The sequence below is a fragment of the Pelodiscus sinensis genome, chromosome 4, assembly GCF_052426305.1.
Source record: "Pelodiscus sinensis isolate ZL-2025 chromosome 4, ASM5242630v1, whole genome shotgun sequence".
Classification (NCBI taxonomy): Eukaryota; Metazoa; Chordata; order Testudines; family Trionychidae; genus Pelodiscus; species Pelodiscus sinensis.
Window position 1 is genome coordinate 92,327,515 of NC_143055.1, and position 26,246 is coordinate 92,353,760.

Here is a 26,246-nt window from a genome sequence, read left to right on the forward strand (position 1 = left end):
TCATGGGTGTGGCCAAGTTTCCCATGATCCCATAAAGTTTGTTTACAGCCACTAGTCCTGGCGCTCAGTGTTCTGTGCTGTTATTTAGCTCTAATTTACCCCTAAATGCCTTCTAAGAGCCCAGTAAGCAGTAATGCAGCTAGACAATATTGACTTTCCATGGTTTGGCACCAATCATGTGCCGGATTAGAGAGGTTCAACCTGTACCTGAATTCTCAGATGGTTACTACTTCTTGATTTTTCTCTTCTCAAGCAACTGAAAATAGCATACAGGCAGTCCCCGGGTTACGTACAAGATAGGGACTATAGGTTTGTTCTTAAGTTGAATTTGTGTAAGTCGGAACTGGCTCCAGATTCAGCCACTGCTGCTGAAACTGACCAGGGGCTGACTACAGGAAGCTGCAGGCAGAATTGCTCTGCCCCCAGCTTCCTGGAATCAGCCACTGATCAGTTTCAACAGCGGCTGAAACTCAAGCCTGGGACAGAACAGCTGGGCTGCCAGGTAGGTCCCTGCAGGACCAACCCGGCAGCACCCCAGCTGCTCTACCCCAGGGTCCACAACAAAAGCCTGGTCTGCTGGGGGGGAGGGTGCACTAGGTGCGCCCTCCCCCCCACCCCCAGCAGACCAGGGACACGGGGAGCAAAGCCGCAGCGGTGGCGGGGTCCCACGCCTCCCCAGCTTTGCTCCGGGTATCCCTGGTCTGCTGGAGACAGTCCCCAGCAGACCAGGGGCACCCGGAGCAGCTTTTCTCGCCCCGGATGTCGAGGTGGCGGAACCGCTGCGCTCTGGGCAGTCCCACTGCCTGCGAGCTCCGGGGCGAGAAAGCCCCGTTTGTAAGTGCGGATCCGACATAAGGACTGCCTGTATTTTATAGATAAGAGTTTTTGGTTTTTTGAAAAGAGGATCTCTGATTATTAAAGCAGGGCACAGTTTTTACAAAAAATGACTACAGGTTGAATGTCTCTCATCTGGTGACCTCAGGACCTGACCAGAACTGAACTAGAGAATTTGCTGGACCACAGGAGGTCAATATTGTCGAGAAGCATTACAAACATCCCCTGCTTACTGGGCTCTTAGCATACATTTAGGGGTAAATCAGAGCTAAATAACAGCACAGAACACTAAGAGCCAAGAGACTGTAAACAAACTTTATGGGACCACAGGAAACTTGGCCACACTCCTGATAAGTGGACATCCAGCTAACTAAAATCATGCTGGACTATGGATGTTGCCAGACCAGAAAGTGCTGGACTGGAGACGGTCAACCTGTAGTGATTTGGGTGTCCACCTTGGAAACCTTACATAGGGATGACTTTGAGGAAGTATTGAGTACCAACCCTGTGATAACTAAGCCCTTTTACCATTTAAAAATGGACACCCAAAACTGAAGCACTCAAAGTAATTCTAAGTCAGAATAAACAGCACATCTTATACACTAGACTAGCTACAGTAATTTGTTTCCTGTCATGATTAAACCACCCAAATGCATAATTTTATGTAAATTATATACTTGCACACTTGAATAATCAACTCTCTGATGCTTACTTGGAGGCAAAATTAAGATGCAGGTGGAAAAGGCAGGGAAAAAGCTCAGTATTTGAAAGTTTGATAAAAAGCTGCTGTCTGTGGTAACCAAGTTCTAAAAATGGATCTCTTCTTACAACTTTCAACACAGAGTGTAGCTGTATTCTATTTACAAAGCATAAGTTGTACCCTCCCAGAAGGATTTTCCTCTTTTTAATTGCGCTATGCGAAGATTTAGCTACAATGTTTAAAAACAAATGGTCACTGCCATTCTCTGGTCTGTTTCCCTCCCTTTTCCTAATGCTTATGTTCTTATTTCCAGACTATTTAAGTACATATAGCTTTGGGGCACAAAAGTAAAAGGGCTGACATACTTCTGCTAATGATCCTGTCTTGCCCACAACTGGAAGAATGTCTACAGCAATTAAACAAACACCCCAAAACACTAAGGGGTCAATTCACTATAGCCCTGCACCCCACAATTATTTGCCACAGCACTGAATTGGTCTAAGACACTATCATATTTATGTTTAACATTTTACACACAAAAACTGGTGTAAACAACTACATACGTTGCAGGGCTACGGTGAATCAGAGTCTCTCTTACTTATCGAATCAAACTCATTAATCCCGATATCCATGCCCCACACTCCCTAGTACTAATTATAATAAACAAACCCAACAGACAGCAAGACAGGTAGGACTGAATCATGACCCTTCCTTACATTGTTAAAATGAGCAAACCTGTCAAAACAAAGAGTCATTATAAGCTAGTTTTCCAGGTGGCAAAAAAGTGAATTTAGGAGCGAACAGTACGGGGCAGATTCCCAGAGTGTTCCCTTTGTCTTCCCCTCCCACTATAACCCTCCATAGCATTTCTGCATTTTTCAGAGCAGTGGGCAATACTAGAGATACACATCCACCCCATCTAACTAACATAGGTCCTCATGAGTATTCTACCTAACAATCAATTCCACCTCAGCAGCCAGACCTTACAAACCCTCAAGGGGAATATTCAGAGCATGGGGACTGAGGTGAAGAAAAAAGGTGAGACTCACAGACCAGAATAATCTACTTTTCATCAGAATACAAGTCGCATGTCAACTGAACTTACTGCCTGGTACCAGTTCAAAGTGTGGCTTCCCCTCCTCTACAGATATAAGGGTTGCCAGTTTTGCTTCTATCATTTCTCCATCTATGAACCTTCCATAGTATGCAGTCTTCTCATCAGGATACACATAGGCTATTTTCTCCCCCGTCATCTCCCCTTCTTCATTCACTTCTCCTAAAAGGCTGCCTCCATCCTGAAAGAGTATCCAAAAAACCAAACAGTTTTCATTATAAATATATAGGAAAGAGCTAGCAGTGCTGGAGAATTTTTTGAATGTAGTTTACTGACAGGGTTAAAACAAGTTAGCATGGAATCTGTATAGCTTTGATTAAAATAAAACACTTATTCCACATTAAGAATATCCACAGACACAGGTGCACAGTGAAACAACAAAGGGTGTGAATTAAAACTCATTTAATCATTTTAGTGCCAGGAGTAATTTCAATCAATGGAGTTACACCGGAAAAAAAATTGGTGCAAAATCTGAATTAGGCCTTCTGTCCTGTAGGTAAATACAAACTAGAGTAAACTTCCGATAATCCGGCACCTTTAGGACCCAGGGGGTGCCGGATTATCAGATATGCCGGACTATCAGAAGGGGGGACTATGAGGGGTCTGGGGTGGGGTGGGGGGGATGCCATCCCAGACCCCTCATAGTCCCCTCTTCCGATAGTCTGGCTCTGCCCCAGGTGTCCCCGATTCAGCCGCTGCTGGTCAGTTTCAGCAGCGACTGAATTAGGGACGCCTGCGGCAGAGCAGCTGGGGTGCTACCGGGTTGGTCCCGTAGCCCCGAGGGGCAGCGCCACGGGACCAACCCAGCAGCACCCCAGCTGCTCGGCCCCTGGCTTCCCCGATTCAGCTGCTGGTCAGTTTCAGCAGCAGCTGAATCGGGGGAGCCGGGCACAGAGCAGCTCCAATGGTCCGGCTGTCCGGAGCACTTCCGGGTTCCCGATGGTGCCGGACCATCAGGAGTGCCGGAGCATTGGATGCCGGACCAATGGAGTTTTACTGTACAAGGACTTCCCTTGCACTTGCTAGAAACAAGCATGATGAGTAGCAGAGCTAGGCAGCAGCCCAGGTCATTAAAAACCTAATGCATCACAGCCTAGTCACATTTTGCTAAAATGGTTCAGTGATGGGGTGTGTGTGTTCTAAGGATGTTAAGAAGCAAGTAAAATCATTAATCATGTACTTGATACAATTCGTATCGACTACATGATTAGTTTATAAGGGTCCACTGCAGCCCTGCCTTTTAAATTTAGCATGAGCTAGACATGCAAGCAGCCTGGTGCCTACTACATTTAAAATGCAGAGCCGCAGCAGGTGTAGGTCTGGACGACTGCGCCTCTGCCTCCCCTGCTCCCTCCCCCCTCACATCGTGAAGACGGTGTCAGTCTGGTATTTGCGGCTTCTTTCCTGTTTTTCTCAGACAGAAGGCCACTGCATCTGTGGTGGGGGGAGTGTAGGAGGATTTAAAGGGTCTAGGTTGTTGTTTTGTTTTTTTTTGCTCTGCTCAACAACTTCTGGCTTCTTCCCCCCACCCAACCAATTTTTTCCCCCACCATATTCAGTATTTTTTGTGAAACTATCTGGCAACCCTAATCTCCACAGCACTGACTCCTATATCAGAGGCAGCAAGGGAGTGGGGAAAGAAGGGGAGGAATGCGAGTAGTCAATTTGACTACCCAATAAGCCTATACTTATCAGTAGTTGACTAACTGACTACTCTTTCACATCCCTAGTGTATTTTACTTTGTATTCAGCTTTATCTATTTCTATCTGATGGTACATCAGAGAACTGGAGCCTATAAAGTATTATGGATGTATATTGAAGGTCTGGGAAATTCATCAGGAATAGAGCTGGAATGAATGAACTGAGTAAGAACTACAATGGAGATAGTGTGAGACGAAACTAGAGGAAAGGCAATAAATTTGGGGAGAGAGGAAAAAGGACAATGGGGAAAAAATTAAGAAAACTATATGCAGTAAGATAGTGAAATAGCAAAACCCCAGTTCTTTGTCAGTTGCAGATTCTGAATCACTACTTCCAGCATTTAGGAAAGAAGTGGCAGGAGCAATAAGTTTATCTGAACAAAGGAAAAGAAAAATGAGAGACTAAAAAGCATTACGAGTTTGTCTACTACCACTTCTTTCAAACAGCATTTATTTGTCAATGTTTTCCAGGGAAGAGATCCCTAAGTACCCCACCTCCTCCATCTCCTGTTGACAGCTCACAGCAGTGTAAGCTCCTTACCTTTTCAACTCTTCTTTCTGGAGCCACAACCCCGTCATTTTAGCGTAAAGATTATGCGGCAAAAAGTACATCTTACACACTAGACTAGCTGCTGTGCCTGTGTCCGTGCAGAGCTGCCAACAAGAGCTTATCTACTGAACACCAGAGAGTTTAAACTGGTTATAACTCCCAAATGATAGGTGTATTTTGTCTTTCCATTCCCAAAAATCATCGCTAATGGATTTAGGAGGGAGACTTCTCCTATGCTTGCCTTAATCCCTACTGGCAGCAGGAATGTCATACAGAAAGAAACAATGAATTAAATAACAAGCCATACAAGGGTGACAGAGAATTTCTAAGGCCTAGTCTTCAAGACAAAAACTAGCTATATTTAAACATGGGTATGGCTTAACAACGTTACATATTCTCTGTCTATATAGGTATAAACAAACCACGACACCATAATTTTGGCAAAAGCTATGTTTAAACTGTTATTCTTAGAGCAAAAGTTGCATCTTTGATCACTTTTCATCCTATACACCGTCCTGACAATTAATGCTTGCCAGGCTCTTAGCAATAAACTTTCCAGGACTTGCAGCAGAGTATTATCATCCCCAGAAAGCTGAAAGCAGAGTATGTGACTGTGACAGGGTGCCGCAACCTTGCACTTCAAGTTCCCTGGCGCAGGCCATGTATGGGGCGCGGCAGGATGCATAGAGAGTAGGCACAGCGTGCCCACATGCCGCGTCAAATGCCACTATGCCACACTTTAAACCCCCCGGCCCTGGCCAAGCGGGGGTGGGGGTGGAGCGCAGACGGAGCATGTACAACGTGTTCGCATGCCACGCAACAGCTGGGAGAGGAGGCGCCCTGGCGTGACACAATGCCAGGGCACTAGGATTCAAAAGGGGCCAGTGTTTGCAGGGGGGGGGGGCAGACCAGAGGAGGGGTGGAGGACACTGTGGGGTCACATCTCCCGGGGTTCTCCCCGAGGCACCCCAAGTGAGACCCAGAAGGGATAGGGGCAAGGCAGGCCCCCCAACACAGTCTGGTCGACGGACCAGATAAGGGGAGAGGAAGTGGCCCAGGGCAGGGCAGTATAGCCCGCGGGCTGGCGCGTTTTGGCAGGAAGCCCTGCCAGCTGGACCGGACATAAACAGGCCCATGTCCTTAGGGCCCTGGGCTGGGGTCCGTGAGTGAAGGTGGGCCACGAAGTGGAACACAAGAGAGAGGACTAAGACGAGGAGACTTGGTGCGAATCGGACTCTTGTACCAGCTTGGGGGAATGGTGGTGGGAGGTAAATCAAGGCACAAGTGGGCTAACTGGGGTCTGCACGTGTACAGTGACCTTCACAGCCAGGTATATTTAATATTTTGCTTTTACTTGCACTCGGTTCTTTCTAACTGATAATTGCTACTGGTATTTCCCCGGCAGCCTCCATTGTAGGTTTAGCTGCTACTGTCCAGTGTGTGAACTAGGTAAGTTAGGTTTTTAATTCCGTTATGAAATACCCAGGGGGGGTCACAATATTTGAGAGGATCTAAATAACTAAATAGGCATACACATGTAACACAGAAGACTACCTCTAGTGAAGTACAGAATGCAATCTAATAGCTAGATAATTACATACAGAAGGCTTCTATTCCAACACTGCATTTCATTTTTTCCACATCCAAAATTCTTAGGACCTTTGGTAACATACTACAGAAAAATGTCCTTATGTGGTCATTTCAGACCCTACTGAGCTCTTACTCAGGCAACATTTCTACTGACTGGAGCTGTCTGAGCAAGGACTGCTGAATAGGGCTATTCATGTGTAAAAAATAGAAGGAGCACTATTATACTGTCTGTAATTTAGCACATTTTAAAACATTCCCTACAAAGACAAAGATTCCCAAAGAAAAATCCCAGCATTTACTTAGAGACTGAAATAACAGGAAATCCTTGGTATTTTCTGCAACTGAGTACTTTTGTCCCTGCTAGGGAAGGAGCTGTCCTAGAGAATACACTTCATTCTCTAGGAGTGCATCTATACAGCACCCTAAACTTGAAATAAGATACACAATTTGCGTATCTCATTTCAAAATAGCTTATTTTGAAATCTGGCATGTCTACACAGCACCAAATAGCACATTATTTTGACCCTTCAAGACATCCCTTACCCCTTGCGCAACAAGGGTTTACCGGGATGGCGAAATAGCGCTCCTGTTATTTTGAAATAACAGGCAGCTTGTGTAGATGCAGGTTAGCTATTTTGGGATACTTCTGGTATCCCAAAACAGCCAAGCAGTGTAGATATACTCTAAGACAAGTTCATGGAGTCAGGTCTAGCAAAATGTCTTACAGCATCTATAAGGAAGCTTCTTCCCTCGGCAACATAGTAACAACAAACTGCAGTCTATATGGAACTTGTGTCCTTCTTTTATTCTCCAATAAAGAAGACAGAAGATCAGGCTTACCGGGTAATATATCCAACACACCCCATGTCGAATATTATCTTTGTATTGTCCTTTGAATATTAGTCGCCCATCAATGTCATATTCCTGGGCAGGTCCATTAAGTTCTCCATCCACATACGTGCCGTGAAGAACCCCTCCATCCTCGTACGTGTAGAGTCCCTGGCCTTGGAGAGCATCATCGACATAATACCCTTCCAGTGTGCTGATACAAAGAGAAAGACAAATGGTGCAGTTGTCCCCCTCTTTTAAACAGTACTCTGTAAAATTGAACAATATACTCAAAAACCCCTCACCCATTTTTCCCCCCCACAAATAAAGCTCATTACTACTGTATTCTCAATCTAAATAACACTTGGCACTTATATTGTACTTTCCTTTTCAAAGCTCCTTAAAGATGTTAATTAATCATTCCATCAAACTGATACAGCATTCTTGACCTACACTGCTACATTTTATAGATGTGGTCACTGAAGAAGAGAAGTGAAGGAAGTGATTTACCCAAGAAGCCAAAAAAGAAATCATCATCATGGCAGATTCCTTTTGTATTAGGATTTTTTCTTTCAATCCTATAGTCAGACCTTCAGATTTCATTTTTTCAGTGTCATGAAACTTTAAGACTGACACTGCCAACTTACATCAGTATAATTACAGCGCTCATATAGCATTTCACTAGCAAATCACTGATTTCACCTCACTTTCCTCTTGCAATACCGTTAAAAAAGTATCAACAATATCAGAGCTACACTATGTTCTAATTTGTTTCCCTTTTTTAGAAAACTGTACTAAGTGAAACTAACAACTAAGGATTAAAGAAAAGTTCCTTTGTATAAAGTCTCTTCTTACCTTACAAACTAAAACTGTTTTTTTAGAATATCTAATTTGCCTCAAGATATTTAATTAGCATGCTAGTTTTTAACCACTTAATGTCAAATGATCATCTGCATAAATTATCTTAAAATGTAATGGCATCTATGGTAAAAGCATAACTAACTGGGAATAGTACTCAATGTGTTTCAGAAGACTTCAAATATTTGCTTTATTGTTGGATATGGGTTTCATCAAAGTAACTCTTAAATTTCCCCCCCTTTACTTCCTACAGTGTTTCGTTCCCCTGAAAGAAAAATATTTTTGCTGATAAAATGCGGCGCAAGATATCTATAACTTGATATTTCAGATTGCACTATGACTTGTGTCATCTGCAGAAGAAAATGAAACTGTGAGGGAATGCTAAGAAAAGCCATGGTGCACAAACATGGTTTGGCTGCTAAAATGGACAGAGTCAAACTTTTTTCAACAAGGACAGTACAGGACAACAAGCACAAGGGACCAGTGGTCAACCATGAGTAATTATCCTAGCGTAAAGGTGCTCAAACTAGAAACAAGTAGGCAAAACAAACAAGCTTGAGAAATCTTCCTGGTAAGTGAACTTGCAAAGAATTCTTGAATTTTAAGAATATAAGCTCCTCGGGGAGGAATCTCCCAAACATTATGACAAGCACATTTTCAGCAGTTGTTATTACAATGAATTAAAATGTTAAAGCTCCAGATCACCAATATTAAAACAGCTCCGTAAATCTTAGAAGGGTTTTGGAGAGGTTGTGTATCCCCCACATCTCATTTTCTCTGTACTCCAACTCAAGTCTCTGGGATTTCTCTTTACAACTTAAAAACACCAACCCTTCCCTATGCTCAGCGATGCCTCAAACATTCCCACTTCTAGTAATCCCTATACAAACAGGCTTCAAATTTTCCCTTTTGCAACACATGGTCAAGAATAGCCAGTTTAAGAAATGTCCCGCTAGTTCTATGGGGAACAGAAGTTGTAGTTCAATGAGACCTAGACCTAGACTTTAGTAAGGCATTTGATACGGTCTCGCATGATATTCTTATTGATAAACTAGGCAAAAATAACTTAGATAGGGCCACGATAAGGTGGGTGCATAATTGGCTGGATAACCATAGTCAGAGAGTTGTTGTTAACGGTTCTAAATCCTGCTGGAAAGGGATAACAAGTGGAGTTCCTCAAGGGTCTGTTTTGGGACCCGTACTGTTCAATATCTTCATCAATGATGTAGATATTGGGATAGAGAGTACCCTTATTAAGTTTGCAGATGATACCAAACTGGGTGGGGTTGCGACTTCTTTGGAGGATAGGGACATAATTCAAAATGACCTTAGCAAGTTAGAGAAATGGTCAGAGGTAAACAGGATGAGGTTTAATAAAGAGAAATGCAAAGTGCTCCACTTAGGAAGGAACAATCAGTTCCATACATACAAGATGGGAAGCGACTGTCTAGGAAGGAGCATGGCGGAAAGGGATCTAGGGGTCATAGTGGACCACAAGTTGAATATGAGCCAACAGTGTGATGCTGTTGCAAAAAAAGCAAATATGATTCTAGGTTGTATCAACAGGTGTGTTGTAAGCAAAACTCGTGAAGTCATTCTGCCGCTCTACTCTGCACTAGTTAGGCCTCAGCTGGAGTACTGTGTCCAGTTCTGGGCGCCACATTTCAAGAAAGATGTGGAGAAATTGGAAAGGGTACAGAGAAGAGCGACAAGAATGATTAAAGGTTTAGAGAACATGACCTATGAAGCCAGGCTTCATGAACTGGGCTTGTTTAGTTTGGAAAAAAGAAGATTAAGGGGGGACATGATAGCGGTTTTCAAATACCTAAAAGGGTGTCACAAGGAGGAAGGCAAAAATTTGTTCCTCTTGGTTTCTGAGGACAGGACAAGGAGTAATGGGCTTAAAGTGCAGCAGGGGAGGTTTAGATTGGACATTAGGAAAAAATTCCTAACTGTCAGGGTGGTCAAATATTGGAATAAATTGCCAAGGGAGGTGGTGGAATCTCCCTCTCTGGAGATATTTAAGAACAGGTTAGATAGACATCTGTCAGGGATGGTGTAGACAGAGCTTGATCCTGCCTTGAGGGCGGGGGGCTGGACTCGATGACCTCTCGAGGTCCCTTCCAGTCCTATTATTCTATGATTCTATGAGACCCAAAGATTTTCTGCTCAGTGATTATGCCACTTGGACAAAGATTAGCATGAAAATAAAAGTACAGGCAGTCCCCGGGTTACATGGATCCGACATACATCGGATCCCTACTTACAAACGGGGTGAGGCAACCACGCACTAGCTGCTTCCCCCGGCAGACCAGGGAGACGCGAAGCTAGCGCTACTCGCCCCCCCCCCCACCCCCCAGCAGACCAGGGAGATGTGGAGCGACTTTTCTCAGCAGACACCCCAGCTTGAGAATAAAGGACTGAGGGAAGTGAGGTGTGGGAGAATAAAACTGAGCTCTGGAGAAATGTTTGGGTAGAGTTTCCCCTATAATATGTACCAGTTCCGACTTACATACAAATTCAACTTAAGAACAAACCTACAGTCCCTATCTTGTACGTAACCCGGGGACTGCCTATATACCAAATGTTGAGTGTGCTAGAATTGACATTTCAACTTTTTCTACAAAATGATTATTTCATCCAAACCCTCACTTCTTTAAAGAGGGCAGCAATGCTGACAATGAGTGGAAAGGTTTACCTTTGCTAAATACCCAAGTGCTAGTTTGGACTATTTTATTCCCTTCAAAAAAAAGTTAGTGTGTTGTATAGGGACCATATCCAGGGTTTGGTAGGAACTATCTACTCCTGAACAGTAGAGCTACAGTTTAGTGGTCAGCCTTCTCTGGGAGGACTGCAATGGAAACTAGCCATGGAGGAAATCTGGTTTAGCCAGGTAAGCCAAAAACAATTAATTTGTGTTAAAACACAAAAGAATATAAGAGGTGGAGTGTTTTGGGAGACAGGACTGAAAAAGTTGAACTCTAATACATACACAGAACAGGGAAAATGAAAGTTTTGATGAAGCCAGAAAAAACTGGTGCAATTCCTTGTTTAAGAAATGTAAATCCTTAAAGAAACAAACAAAAAAGCCCAACATTCCTGCCCTCCCTTCCATCTCCCAAGTATTTAAACCATGAACTTTAGGGTGCATCATCCTTTTTAGTTAGCTATCCCACAGCTGTGCAACATACTGCAGTATCATCACTTAGGCTGTCCAAAAGTAACTGGCAGTATTCGAGCCAAGTCTATTTTAGCTAAGCTCAAACCCGTATGGGCCCTATCCACATTACAGCAAACTGTTTTAAAATATATACGCCAACTATTTTGTTTATTTTGGTTTTCGTAGCTACTGAAAAAGTACAGTAACTAATGGTTTTGTTTTTCAAAATGTAATGCTCATGAAAGGAGCTGGGTTGACAGCTCTGAAAAATTATAAGATATGGCATAAACAATGGCAGCGTGAACTACCCTACGCCACCTTACCTGCACCCTACCATTTGGAAGGACCACTTCTAGGAGTAAAAGAGAGGAAAAACAAACAGTAGCTAAATTTTCATATGTAAACAATGTTTGGCCTCCCTGCTGAGACTTCCAGCAAACATTATGTTTACACTGAGACATAATAAACCTCATTTAACATACTCCAACTGTTAGGAACATTTTTCAGTCACTCCCAACAGGACTTGAAATAGCCAATTGGTAACAAGTCAAAAAGCTTCCCTAGTGAGCATGCAGGCCCAAGAAAATGATTTCTGTAGAACTTATTCTAGGGGAAAAAAAAGATGACAGACTCTTATGAGTGTGAAAATAAACTCTTCGCAGTTGGAACTGCCTGTAAAACAATGCCATGATGCATTCCTAAGTTAGCGGACAAGCAGCTCTAATACCTCCTCTTCAGCTCAGAATCTTGCCAAGCATAAGCAGAATGGAATTAAAAAGACTTTGGGGTCAGTTTCACCACCACTATTCATAACACTAGATGCAGCTGCAAAAAAATCAAGATTCATGTCATTTTATATCAGCTGCTCCTTTTGAAGAAATCGCTGAACCACAGCACAGAGATACTAAACCAATTTGTGAGGAAAGAAATTAAAAAAAAAAAAAAAGATGATTAACAGTAGTAGAATAATGGGACCTTCCACTTTTTACAAATGAGGATACTGGCCTGATTTTCACTGCCTAACTCCCACTGAAGAGAGTGGCAATTGCAAGTACATTTCTGAAGAGAGTCAGGTCATAAATCATTTTACAAGATCAAAGAACTGGGAATAGAAGCCACATTTAATTCAGTCCAGTGTTTTAACCACTAGACCATATAGTGTCTACTAAAATAATTTCAGGATTATAAGTTTTTCTATGAAAAGACCATGGCTTTTCACATCTTTGTATGGGTCATTCTATTATTTTCAGACTTTACAAACAAATGGAAACCCTGGCTACTACTCTAGCCAGAACATAATGGAGAAACTATCCAACTAAAGCTCTCATGGGAAAGCAGCTGTCAGAACTAGGAACACATATCTGTCCAGCTGCCAGAACTAGGAACACATATCTGCCCACCCCTAAATTAGTTACATACCAGTGTAAACAGGAGAAAGACAAATGAAAAAAGAATAAGGAGCCAACATCTACCTTCCATCAAAAAAGAAGAACTTGCCACGGCCGTTCTTTTCTCCATGCACAAAGTTTCCTTCAAATCTGTCTGTAGATGAATAGGTGACTGTACAGAACCCATGTGGCAACCCATCATCATCCAGAAGCCCTTAAATAAAAATTTTAAAAACAGTAAAAACATCAGAACAGATTTGCAATCACATATAATAACCACCCTACATATCCCCTTCCAAATGTTGTTGGTTCCTAAAATATTTATTTTAACAGACCTTTGCATTAAAATATATTTTAAAAATATGGACCAGAGCTATTCAGGACTATTTACAGCCAGTTAAATCATAGCAACAACCTGTTATAAAAATCTTTGGAAAAAAAATAAACCAAGCTAGAGCAGTCGATGGAATAAGACAACTTAATTATTTTCAAATAGCACTGCCCATGCGCTATGATGTTCAAGTACTTAAAAAGCAGAAGTACATTATCTAGGAATAATTCCCCTGTATGACATTGGAATGGATTCCAGATTTTATAGTTCATCCAACAATGTATTTTTAAAAAAATGTGTATTTTGAAAAACATATTCAACACCTAGTAGCCCAAAGACAAATCGTACTACCAAGGGTGGGCAAAAAACCAACACTATGTGGCCAAATCATATTCCCTGAAATTAAAACAAATGCAACTAGTATAAATAAACATTACAAAGCTTTTTTAAACAGATCAGATCACTTTCTATTCAATAGCTTTTAAGTGTAGTTTATTGTTTTGCTTGTTTGTTATACTTCCTTTCCATTCCAAGCTTCATGTCCCCTTTTCCTTTGTTTTATTATAGCAGATCACAGTGAATCTACGTCGTCCTCTTTTGCCTCTGCAAGCTTCTCTTCCTATACTGTGAGCTTTACCTCCTCCTATTTTCTCTTTCCCATTTCTCCTCCACAGTCTCTCCCCATCCCTTCTCCTATCTTCCCCTATTTCTTCCACCTCCTTCCTTAGCCTTCATACATATGGCTTCAAAAGACAAGCCAACAAAAACAAACACCAACAACAGCCAAAAGATTATCCTAATGTGGAGCCCCAGCATCAGAGGCAATAGCCAAGTGGAAAAATCAAGTTCCCTCTACATCTGCTGGGACGTAGCAGAGTGATTGAAGTTCACATGTGTAGACTGCAGCCAAAAGTGTCTGATTTGAACACCTGATTCCACCATACACACCCACACCTCCCAGCCACATCTGACTATTCCATTACCCCTCTACTGTTCCACACCTCTGGATGCTACCAACGTGGGAGCAGAGCAAGTCTTTGCTAATCTACACTTCCTCAGCTTCTCCAGCAAACAGCTTCAGCACCTGGTTCCACAGTAGCTCAGAAGTTTCCCAAGCAGCAGCGTGAATCAGACCGGATTCCTCCCACTTCACTACTGCCCACAGGATTCAAAAGAGCAGCTGTGTAAACTGTTGAAAGTCTGTTGTTAGTTTCACTCTTCTGCAGTTTTGGAATATCAGGAGCATTAGCAAAGTAATCCAAGTCCCTTAAGGAAGATGATAGTTATCACTTGGATTCACATTTTGGAAGGTGGTCCACTGTTTGCCCTGTCCTAAGTTAGAGCAGAAAGAGCACAGAAACTCTGTAAGAAGCTTCACTTGTCCTCCTTCCTATGAGCTCAAGCATTATCCCCCTTCATATACATATACACTCCTAATTAGAGCTAGACATAGTGTGGTATAAGGAATCTCCTCAGTGTTAATGAGTTACATGCACAGGGCAAGGGCAAGGGGGATGAGCCAATCCATCATATTAAAGCAAGTTTGTTTTCAACATGTCTCCTTACAAAGGTACTGCCCGCTAACAGATCACACTGTCAATATACACATTTCTTTACCTTTGTTACCAATATTACCTTGGATTATTAAAGCCCTTAAAATCCATTTTACTGCTATTGCTGTTTACTGCATGCATTACTCTCAGCTTGGATAGCCAAAGTGCATGTAGTCAGCACTAGCTGGTAAGCTCTTTGTAGCAGTGAGTGGCTTTTGTGGTATATTTGTACAGTACCTAGAATACCACGGTTCTGATCCATAGATAGGCTCATAGGCAGCAATCAATCAATCATGAGATTTTAGTGCTGCAATATTTGCATTTCAGACACTACAAAGGAATGTTAAAAAGATAATTGTTTTCATTAGCATTTAAAAACATGCGGATTCATTCCTATACTGCCACAGGTACCAGAGAGGGGCAGTTTTTACTCCCCCTAGTCAGAGGCTGCAGGGACTGATGTGGAATCTGAGGTAGGCTATTACAGGCAGTCCCCGGGTTACATGGATTTGACTTACATCGGATCCCTACTTACAAATGGGGTGAGGCAACCCGGGGTGAGCAGACCAGGGAGACGCGAAGCTAGCGGCCCCCCCCAGCAGACCAGGGAGACGCGGAGCGGCTTTTCTCAGCAGACACTTCAGCTTGAGAATAAAGGACTGAGGGAAGTGAGGTGTGGGAGAATAAAACTGAGCTCTGGAGAAATGTTTGGCTAGAGTTTCCCCTACAATATGTACCAGTTCCGACTTACATACAAATTCAACTTAAGAACAAACCTACAGTCCCTATCTTGTGCGTAACCCGGGACTGCCTGTTCTCATTTTTTTGCTGCCCTAAGTCATGCATGGGGCTTTTCAGTGACATAGAATACCCAGGCTCCAATTCTTCTGGGGCCATACCCCATCCCACCTTCTTGTGACTGCCTGCACCCCATTGCCACACTATTCTCAGCACATTCTGGAGTACAAGCCAGTATCTGCTGTGGGAGTGGTGCACCTATGGCCCTGTGCCTAGCACACCTATGGCTTTGTGCCTGGCAAAGGGGCCCCCTGCAACAAGAATACTCACAAGTGGTATGTATGCAGTGTTGCCAACTCTCATGGTTCTCATAAGTCTCATTATAATCAATGTTTTCTTTAAAGCACCAGCTCCAAGATTCAAAGGGATAGGTGCAATTACAGCCTTTATTCTTAAAGAAAACAGGTTTCTATCCCTCGTAGCTCAGGAAAAAAATTTCAGAATGTGACCCCAAGCACCAGGAATGCTCAAAAAGCAGAAGGCAAATAAAAGAAACACCTCATCTTTTATTTTTACATAATCTCATTATTGTTGGTGATTTTGATTCATGATTTTTAAACATTTGGGGTTAACAATACTGCTTATGCCTATCTTATAGACCTTTCACCCTATGCTAGTTCACACGAAGGGGCCAAAACAACGAATCACACCCATTACGGAAAACATTTCTATTGGTCTCAAGATTTAGGAACAAATTTGAAAAATACTTGATTAAAAAATATTTTATGCCAAACCCAAATGGATAGAGTCACTTGGTACTCTAACATTGGTTTATTTCATTATATAACAAACTCCTTAATTTCTACAGGGAGTGACACAGAGGACTGTCAATGCCAATTGACAAAGTACTAACTGCTCTTTACAAACAGCTCCTGCCTCTAACCTGATAAACTCATGGCACTTTATTCACCCTTGGATTGTATTAATCCATAAAAGGTAGCATGTAAGATTTGTACTGAAATCTTGCAATTTAATCACTGCAACATGTATGTACAAGCAATATCTGTACTATATTAAACATTATATCCTTATAGAATGCCAAGAGTCAGTAGGGAATCATATGGCTTAATGCTGGCAAATTCAAGTGGCTGTCACGCTTCCCTGGCTAGCCAATTATACAGTGTATTACTCAACTCCCCAACGCAACTCTGGCAGTAAGCCAGAACAATCTATGGAAAACCATCAAAAACAAAGTATAAATATTGAAACCATGTGGAAATGAAAAGGAACTACAGGAGAGTGAGTGGATCAACCTTTCTGAGAATGAAGGCAAGACACTGATTCAATGTATATCACAGGGTTGGGAAAGACACTTCACCTCCATTCACTGAGGAGGAATCTTAATGAAAGACTGAGATCCTAAATCCTTTGGGACAGCTATGCTTCAAAAGACTGATCTATGGGGCAAGAATCTACTTTACTAGATCGGAAAGGTAAGATTAGTCTGGATACCACCACAGAGGGACACTTGGAGGGGACTCAGAGGTCAGTCTGTAACTATTGTCGAGTTGTACAGCCGGGGCTGGAACAAGGGTGAGGTGAGTGAGGCACTTGCCTCAGGCACATAGCTGAGAGGCACAGAAAAATAATATAGAAAACTAATTATTTTAAGACAACTACTTATTTAAAAACAGTATCGCTTCCCTCCCCTGCCCATTAGCATCGGTCAGCCCACAGTTTACGTCAGGCCAAACATTGCTGCTTCGCGATCCAACAGTCACCAGCCCTTGTGGCCACCTGCATCAGCTGCTTCCGAGCAGTGCAGGAGGCCGGATACCAGTTTAGCCACACCAAGCGCTGCCTGAAGGTGCCCTAGAGCAGTTCCCAGGTGTGGGGCCAGGGGAGAAGGGACTCAGATTGCCCTGCACAGAGGCAGAGATGCAGGGAGTGAGGTGGGGGTGTTAGCAGGGGCAGCCCGTGGCTATAGGCGGACTCGGCTGCTGCCTAGGACGCTGCTGCACGGGGCACCCAATGATGACGTCACAGGGCACCCGCGGATTATGTCAGTGCATTGACGGCCCTGCAGGCAGGGGCGCTGATCGCGTGCTCCGCCTGGGGCACCAGCTGCCGCAGCCAGTCTCGGGCCACTCCTGGGTGTCAGGCTGGGAGCCAGGACTTCTGGGTCTTGTCTCACCTCTGCCAGGGGAGTGGCTCTAGGTCTTAGGGGTATGTGATTAGAGCTGGGGGTCTGGGAGTTATGGTCCCTGGGTTCTATGGGTCAGGATCCAGACTCTTAGACCAGGCTATGCCGTCTTCAATCTGAAAATAGTGATAATAGGTAGAGAGAGCAAGAATGGGCAAAAATGCATTAGATTGTAAAAACATTTTGGTTTTACCAATTCATGCATGCTGCTCTCCAAACCATTGGGAAAAAAGCCATTTGGGGTGGGGAAAGTATGCGAGAGAGAATGTTTAAAACCATTGAGAGAATATGCCTCCTCCTGCACAAAAATTCTGGCCTGTATAATCTGTGCATAGCCTGGTCTCTTAATCAGCTTCAGCTTTTTTTCAAACTCTCTCATGTTTAATTAGACCTCTGCTCACAGCAGATCCTCTCCGAGAAATCTTCCTTCCAACTTAGACTCCATACTCTCGCTGATGCTTTTTGGAGCACCCAGATCTACAAGTCGCCAGGTGGTCACCTGCCTCCAGCATGATTTGTCTAGATGAAAAACTGTTTATTAGTTACACCGGCACAGTTAATGTGCTATAGTCACACCAGTATAACAGTATGGACACACTGATTCTGAAATAAGAACAGCTTTTTCCTGTTTAGAAGCTAAATCAGAAAAAATAAAAATTTTATACCAGAGTAAATTGCTCACAAGTTATACTAGTGTAATTATATGGGTTTAAATTTACAACTTGGTTTATGTTGATTTAACTTTCCCATATAGACAAATTGTAAGAAAATACAACCAATTCCTGTTACAAAAGCACCAAAGGGAAAATATTTACACTTTTCAGGTTAAGTCAAACTATAAGCACTTACAGCAACAAAATATTTATTCAGTTTGGTCAGGGTGCTACTGGAGTGCAAGAAAACAAATACACTGAAGACAGTTTTATGTTTACACAGATTATACATGCCAGAATTTTTGTGCAGGAGGCATATTCTTTCAATGGTTTTAAACAGAAACCTACAGTCAAGAGGTCTCCCTACAAATAGGCAGCCATGAACTTCAGTTCTAACTTCAGACATGAAATTACTTCTACATCCAAAGAAATGAGAGAGAAAAAAACAGAATGCTTTAATCCAAGGCAAATCAATTTTAAGCTTAGTTACACTGGTGCGACTTTAATATACACCAGGCCTTCTGATTTAGTCCAATTCCTATGGAGCCAACCGCAAAAGTCACTGATTACAGCAGGAGCAAAATGGAGTACTTCACTTTTCCTCCTCAATGGCCCCTAATCATTTGTAAAAGTGAGAGTTTTTGCTTCTTTCCTTTATTTGGACATTATCCGGATTCTTACATCTTCTCTAGATAGTAGATTCTTCAAAGCAGGGACCTGTCTTTCTGTGGATTTGTAAAGCATGTAGCACAATAGACCCCCAGTCTTGGCTGAGGCCTTTATACAAGGCTACAATACAAATAACAGAGTTAATAAGAGTCTAAAACACAAAAAGGCCAACCTGGTGGTATAGTAGTCATGGTATGAATGGTCAAGCATCGGACCTGGGTATGATCTCATTTCTACTTCTAGTCCTGGGATAAAGTTAAAAAGGAAGTACCTCATGTCACTCAAGAGCAATCACTCTGCCAATCAATAATTACCTTCAGAACTCACCAGAGCACACAGGGAAATAAACCATTATGTGAAACCATAATGTGCTGCAAAGGAGCTAGCTACGATAACAGGGACAGTATCGTGATGCTTAGCACAACTAAAAATAGCATCCTAACCAATATTTTTGGCAAGGATATAATATCAAGTTCATACACAGGTACATGAATTTATACACATGGTTTACTCATCACTCCACAGTTCGCAGCACTTAAACAAATCCCTCCAATCCCCTTTGCAATTTAAAGTTCCTATATAAGCTTTGAGTCTGGCATAGCTTCCATTGCTAAAATATCTAATCATTTATTACATTATGTAATAAAAAACAGATTCTAGTAGCAGCTGCACAGTACGGAGTCACATATCTACTGCCATACTGGCAAGCCAACTTCAGTAACTTTTTCAGACACATAGCAATGTCCTGTTTGCCTACCATAACACAGAAGCAATCAGTCACTGACTGATGAGACTTACTTATTATTCTGCCACACACAAATTCCAACACTGTGCTCTTAACTATGATATCCAAGTATCTAGGACGCCTCTTGGTATTAAGAGCTGAGAGCTGGAATGTGCTTTGTTTTCAACTGCCACATTTTACTTAAGAGCTTCACAAGGCAAATCTTGTCTCCTAAGGTTCTTTAAGGGGAATGATAGGCATTCCATTTGTGCTACTATAGGAAATTCTGGAATAGCTTTGACATCACAGACTCCTCCTTTTAAAGGTCTGTTTCTCAGTCTCAAAGCTCTTCTCTGATCTTAAAATGTGTCCATCAGGTGGTTAGCTTTGGGGATGCACTGGATAGGGTACAGAACTGGGACTCAGGAGACCTAGATTTTCTTCCACTTGTGCTATTAATCTGCTGTGCGCGACCCTGAGTATTTCATTGTCTGTGCCCCAATTTCCCTTTCCATCCTTATCTCTTTACACACCAAGTTCTACAAGATAGGGACCATCTCTCACTATACGTAGGTATTTAGAAATTAGTGCAATGGGCTCACTCATCTAGGTCTGTAGAGGCTTCTGTAAGATACAAAGAGTATCTCTATTAACTAGTTTTGACCTGCCTCTTCAATACAAATATTGTCAATTTTTATATTGCAAAGAGTGTGTGTGTGGTGGAGAGGACGACAGTAAACTTTTATGTTTACATAGTACCTTACACCCTAAAGGACTTCAAACAAGAGTCACTACAGGTTGGATGTCCCTGGTCCAGCACCCTTGGGACCTGACCAGTCTCAAATGAGGGAATTTGCCAGATCAGTGGAGGTCCCCTGCCACCAGCCTCCCAGGATACTGCTTCTCCCTCTGGCTAGCTCTGTTCCAGCCCCAATGCCACTGAGCTCCAAGCCTGCTGCTACAGGGCTTGGGCTCAGGCACGCTGGCACCAGCTGGTTGGGGCTCTCCAGCCACCGCAGCCCCACCTGGCCAGGGCTTCCCGGGACAGGGCTCTGCACCGAGACAGGGATCCACAGAGACAGGGCTTGCTGGTCCCACTGCTGCCCCAACCAGCCAGAGCTCCACAGGGACAGAGCTCTGTGGCTGTCCAGCTGCTGACGCTCCATGACTGGGCTCTGTGGGGACAGGACTTGCTAATCCCATTGCTGCCCTGCCTGGCTGGGGCTCTCCAGGGAGGGGGCTTTTCAGTCCATTGGTGGGGCTCCCCTCTTCTGGGGAATATGAGAGTGGAGATGTTGGCTGTGGTGGTATGTGTGCATTTTAAAAAGCAGACTGGGCAGTTTTATACTGTATACACTGAAAAAAACAGGACCTGATTCTCAGCTATCTTGCCCTTTGGCTAATCATTTACATCAATGCAAAACCACTACCAAATCTAATGCAAGTGATCACTCTTGGTTCAGGGCTACAGAGAATAAGATCCAATTACTTTAAATTATACAAAGGAGATATCGGATACACTTAATTCTTTTTTCAATGTCAAATGGTGTCAAAAGAGGGTAACTCCACTGAAGTCAATGTATATTGACTGGATGTAAACTGTTGTAACACCAAAAACAATCTGGTCCTTGATTTGCCATAGAAACGAAGTCCTTTCTGTAAAGTCTTAAGAGCTTAATGTTTGACAATTATATTTAAATTGACATGTATGTATTAACATTGTGATAGTCCATAGTATAGAACACACAGCACTAGGGGCCCAATTCTTTCAACTTCCCAAACATGGAAGTAACTGTACTCACCTACAATGAGGAGTCCTGTTGAACCTTAGAGATAACAGATTTATTTGGGCATAAGTCTTCCTGGGCAAACACCACTTCATCAGATGCATTTTTACTCACAAAAGCTCATGCCCATAGAAATCTGTTACTCTTTAAGGTGGCACAGGGTTCTGTCCTTTTGGCAGACACTGACTAACACGGTTATCCCAGAGACTTGTACTCACCTAGGCTGTGTCCAGACTCAGGGTTTTTTTTGGGAAAAGTAGCCTTTTTCCGAAAAAACTTCCCCTGCGTCCAGACTCAAGCCGCGTTCTTTCGAAATTAAATCGAAAGAACGCGGCTTTTCTTTCGATGGCGGTAAACCTCATTTCACGAGGAAGAACGCCTTCTTTCAAAAGTTCCTCTTTCGAAAGAAGGCGTTCTTCAATGTAAATAGGGCTTCTTCGAAAGAGAGCATCCAGACTCACTGGATGCTTTCTTTCGAAAAAGCAAGCCGCTTTTTCGAAAGTTCAACGTGCAGTCTAGACGCTCTCTTTCGAAAGAGGCTTGCAGTCTAGACACAGCCCTAGTGCCACAGAGCAGTTACTCCAGTGCTTAAGTACTTGGAGGCGCACACCCTAAAGATGTACACAGCAGCATGAGTATGAACAACAGGGATCTACTTAGCTGAAAAATGAGAGGCTCCTCTACTAGACACAGACAGACCACCCATCAGGACCAAGCCTTCTTTCCCATAGCACTGCTAAGCTTACCAAGACATTAGACCCCGTCTGAAAGACTGGAGCCGTGTGCCCCACCAGCGATCTTGCCTTGCTTGTACAAAACTCCTTCAAACACTTTTGTTACTGTCGGGAAAACACAAAGCACAAAGGAAACGCCGCCCCGCTGCTATTCACGCACGCGGAAGGGGGGGGGGCACCGATGCGGCTCGCACTGCTAATTGCCTCGCTAAAGCCTGTAAGGTGCGGAGCTGGGGGGCAGCGGCACCGGCCTGCAGGGCTGGGGGAGGGAGGTTGCTGCGGGCCCAGGCCCTGCCACGTGCTGCTGGCCCCTGCAAGCCCAGGCCAGGTTGCGAGGCGGGGAGGGGGGAGGTGCTCGCACTGCGCAGGCCGGTCTCTGCTCTGCCCGCCTCCAAACTTCCCCTTTCCCCCTGCCCCCCGGCTAATGGGTAAGGCCCGGGGCTGCAGCAGGTCGCGGGGCCGGGCGTGCAGAGTGGCGCCTAGGGGGCAGCGGGGTTCCGGCCGGGCTCCGTTACCTTCCACCGTCTCCTCCAGCGTCTCCTCGTCGCTGTCCATGGCCGAGCGGGCTGGGCGCCGTTGCTCGCCCTGGCCGGTGTCCGCGGCGGGCGGCTCCGCCTGTCTCCCCCTAGAGCCCGCGGCGCGAAGGGCCCCGCGCAGCCCGGCCGCGGCGTCTGAGGGGAGCCGGGCTCCTCCGCTTTGTTCTAGAGCAGCTGATCCGCTGACATCACCCGCGCAGGGCCGGGGCCGCCGCCTGACTGACAGCTCCCTGCAGCGCCCGGCCCGCCAGGCACACCCCGCCGCGGCGCGCGCACAGAGCCCTGCACGGCCGGGAGGCGGGCGCCCACATAGGGCGAAACGCGCCCGTCCCATGCATGCAACCCAGGCAGCCCCCCCCACCTGTTGCCACGGGGCAGCAACCCTCTCCCGCATTGTTCCACAGCCTGGGGCAAAGCCCCAAAATCAAGAGACTGATTCAGCATCGTGAGATTAAAAAAGGAATCCAAGAAATTGCAGATTCTTTTGTACAGGCAGTCCCCGGGTTACATGGATCCGACTTACATCGGATCCCTACTTACAAACGGGGTGAGGCAACCCCGCACTAGCTGCTTCCCCCCAGCAGACCAGGGAGACACAAACCTAGCGCCCCCTCCCCCAGCAGACCAGGGAGACGCAGAGCGGCTTTTCTCAGCAGACACCTCCGCTTGAGAATAAAGGACTGGGGGAAGTGAGGTGTGGGAGAATAAAACTGAGCTCTGGAGAAATGTTTGGCTAGAGTTTCCCCTACAATATGTACCAGTTCCGACTTACATACAAATTCAACTTAAGAACAAACCTGCAGTCCCTATCTTGTACGTAACCCGGGGACTGCCTGTATTTGTCTTCTACTGTTTGAAGCGTTAGGAGACACCCCGCTTGCATTCCTAAGTTTCCTCTGCAGCTCTGTCTTCTAGGGACGGAAACCTGAGCGCCATGAGTGCAGGAGACTGGACTCTGATCTCCCCCATGGTCCTTTCCTGTCTTATGATGGTATGATTAAACTTACAGGAAAAAAATGAAATCTGAGAGCCTCGTGAAATAAGATGACTCTCATAGCCAGGGTTCAAGAAAAACAATCATCAAAAACCAGGAGAGGTGGTCAGACATTGAGTCTAGGGTTGCCAGCTGTCTGGTTTTTAACTGGACAGTCTGGTATTTGAGCTTTCTGTCCGGAAACAAACCAAGAAAATACTGGACATATAAATGTCTGGTATTTTCTAATTAAGTAAATTTTATTATTAGCATGAATATCAGTACATAGTTGTTTACTGCCTGGCTGAAGACACACACACACACACTGCGTGAGCATGTCTACCTACCAGGCAGTACACAACCACACTGAAGAGAGGAGGGGGGGCGAGGGCAGGGTCCGGGGCAAGATGGAATCCCTGGGGCCAGACTTGCCTGTGCACAGGACAGGGCAGCACCCTGGGATCTGTGTGCACCCGGAATCTGCATGCACTCGGGCCAGCCCTGCTCCCCGCCAGCTGGTTCCTCCCCCTTTGCTCCCCACCAGCCAGCCCCGCTCTCCCCAACTCCCTGCTAGCCAGTTCCCTCCCCCCCAGCCAGCCCTGTTCCCCCCAACGCCTTCCCAGCCAGCCCTGCTTCCCGCTGGTCAGTCCCATTCCTCCCTCCCCCTCCCCCCCCCCCGATCTCCCTCGGCCAGCCCTGCTCCCCTCCCAGCTGGTCCCCCCCATCTGAGATCAAGCGTGTCCAGTATTTTTTTGAAACCATCTGGTAACCCTGAGTTATCTACACACACAGAGCAGCCAATTCTGCCATGCACACTTGGGCAGACTCCCAAAAAGAAACCTGCCCACACAAGGAAGAACCCAATAGCCCAAGGCAAAGGTCTGAATCAGCCATGGGTTCTTTTTGAGGGATGTCCCCAAGTTTCTATGAATCTTAGGTGATGGTAAAAGGAATAAAGTAGAACTGGTCTTGCTTTGTCACTTTTGACCTGCTAGAAGACCTTAGTCTGGTAATACTAAAGAAGAGCTTTCTAGCTTCTCTACATTTTTTCATTCAATAGACCATTTGTAAAAGAGCCTCGTATGGACCCATCTCCCTATCCAGCACCTAATCCCCTAGCCATTGGTGCTTAGAATCTTGTTTTCTACAGGCCGCTAGGAAGATCTTTGGCGGTTCACAGACGAATTTAAAAGTCACTCTTCTATTTTGATTGTTAGAAATTGGAAATTTTCATCACACACACACACACACACGTTTGCACTGAAAGCCACAATGAAGCTTCTATCCCCCTTACATTACATCCAAGAAAACTATATTAAAAGAATTAAGGTTGCAAATTTCAGATGCTGTAAATTAGGTAGTACCAGAAAGAAGACTTCATGTGTAACCTTAATTATGGGTAATTATATTTCATACAACAGAATTAAGGTTTGCATGGGTAACCATTCTTCCGGCATTTCCTAATTTTAGAGTGCTTGATATTATAAACTTAATACTATTACTTTAGTGCATTTTAATATAATTTCCTACTCCTAATGAAAAAACCTGAAAAAATCCAGACATTTCATTATGTTAACTATATCGACCCCATCTCTGATTAGCAGCAGGGTTTGGACCTTTTGATCTACAGCAGAGACCTCTATTATTTGAGCTACTGGAGTGACTGAAAGCAGCCATAGGCTGTTATCATATGTATCATGCACTAAAGGGGAATGAAATGTAGTTTGCCAGAAGGTTCTAAATACTACTACTCTTCCACAGCTTATCCAATCCAACTATGGCTCCCTTCTTTCTCGGTTCTTATTCACCTACTCTATCCCTACTCCTCCCTTCTCCTATGATCCCACCTAAGGAGAGAGATTTCTTTTGTCACCTCTACACAACAAAAGTTTTATTGTGAGAAAAGTGAAAACAAACTGCATCCCAAGCCCACTTGAAATGCTAAAATAAACAATAACAACACTACATACCACAGGTGATATGCTCAAGCTATGATAATACACATTTACACTATGTACAAAGACACCTCCCTTTGGGCTAGTCTTTAGTGATGCCTGACCTATGAATGAAGTACTATTCAAACATTTGCAACACATAAGTGGTTCCTCTGCTACATGAGAACGTTTGCATTTTTGCAGCATAAACTCTTAATCCAGTTTACAATTAAAACATTGTCATTTTATATTCATTGCCTAAGTCTGGTCTTTTTCACTGGCTTTCCAAAGGGAAACTGACAAAACAGCTGTGGATGATATTCTAGATAAAACTTTAACAACTACCATATTTTAATGCTGTTTCACTAGGATCCTTAAGTTCACTTAGGTCGTGTCTACACTAGGATATCATTTTGAATTTACTAAATTCAGATTCTGGGCACCCAATTTTACAAATTCAAAGTTTCATGTTCTCATTACATGGAAGAATCAAACGTAGTCCAAGGCAAGTTCCATTAATGTGGATGTGATGTCTTGGACTTAGAGCCTCACAAAGCACTCTGGGGAGCTGCAGAAGGCCTCCCAGAGGCCAGTTAGTTTGAATTAGCAGCACCAGAGCATCCACACTAACATTATTTCGGACTTACAAATAGTGTTATTCCTCATGAAAAGCAGGACTACAGAGTTT

General features: G+C 44.0%; 1 protein-coding gene across 1 annotated transcript in view; it reads right to left on the bottom strand.

Moving 5' to 3' along the window:
* Positions 1-22,882, bottom strand: part of SETD7 (SET domain containing 7, histone lysine methyltransferase) — a 34,054-nt gene extending 11,172 nt beyond the window's left edge. The window contains exons 1-4 of the mRNA XM_075929928.2: positions 22,631-22,882; positions 12,808-12,937; positions 7,330-7,531; positions 2,640-2,829 (exon numbers count right to left, since the gene is read on the bottom strand). Coding sequence (XP_075786043.2) covers positions 2,640-2,829; positions 7,330-7,531; positions 12,808-12,937; positions 22,631-22,670 — 562 coding nt within the window. The 5' untranslated portion in view covers positions 22,671-22,882. The remainder of the gene's footprint in view (positions 1-2,639; positions 2,830-7,329; positions 7,532-12,807; positions 12,938-22,630) is intronic.
* Between the last annotated feature and the right edge of the window lie 3,364 nt (positions 22,883-26,246).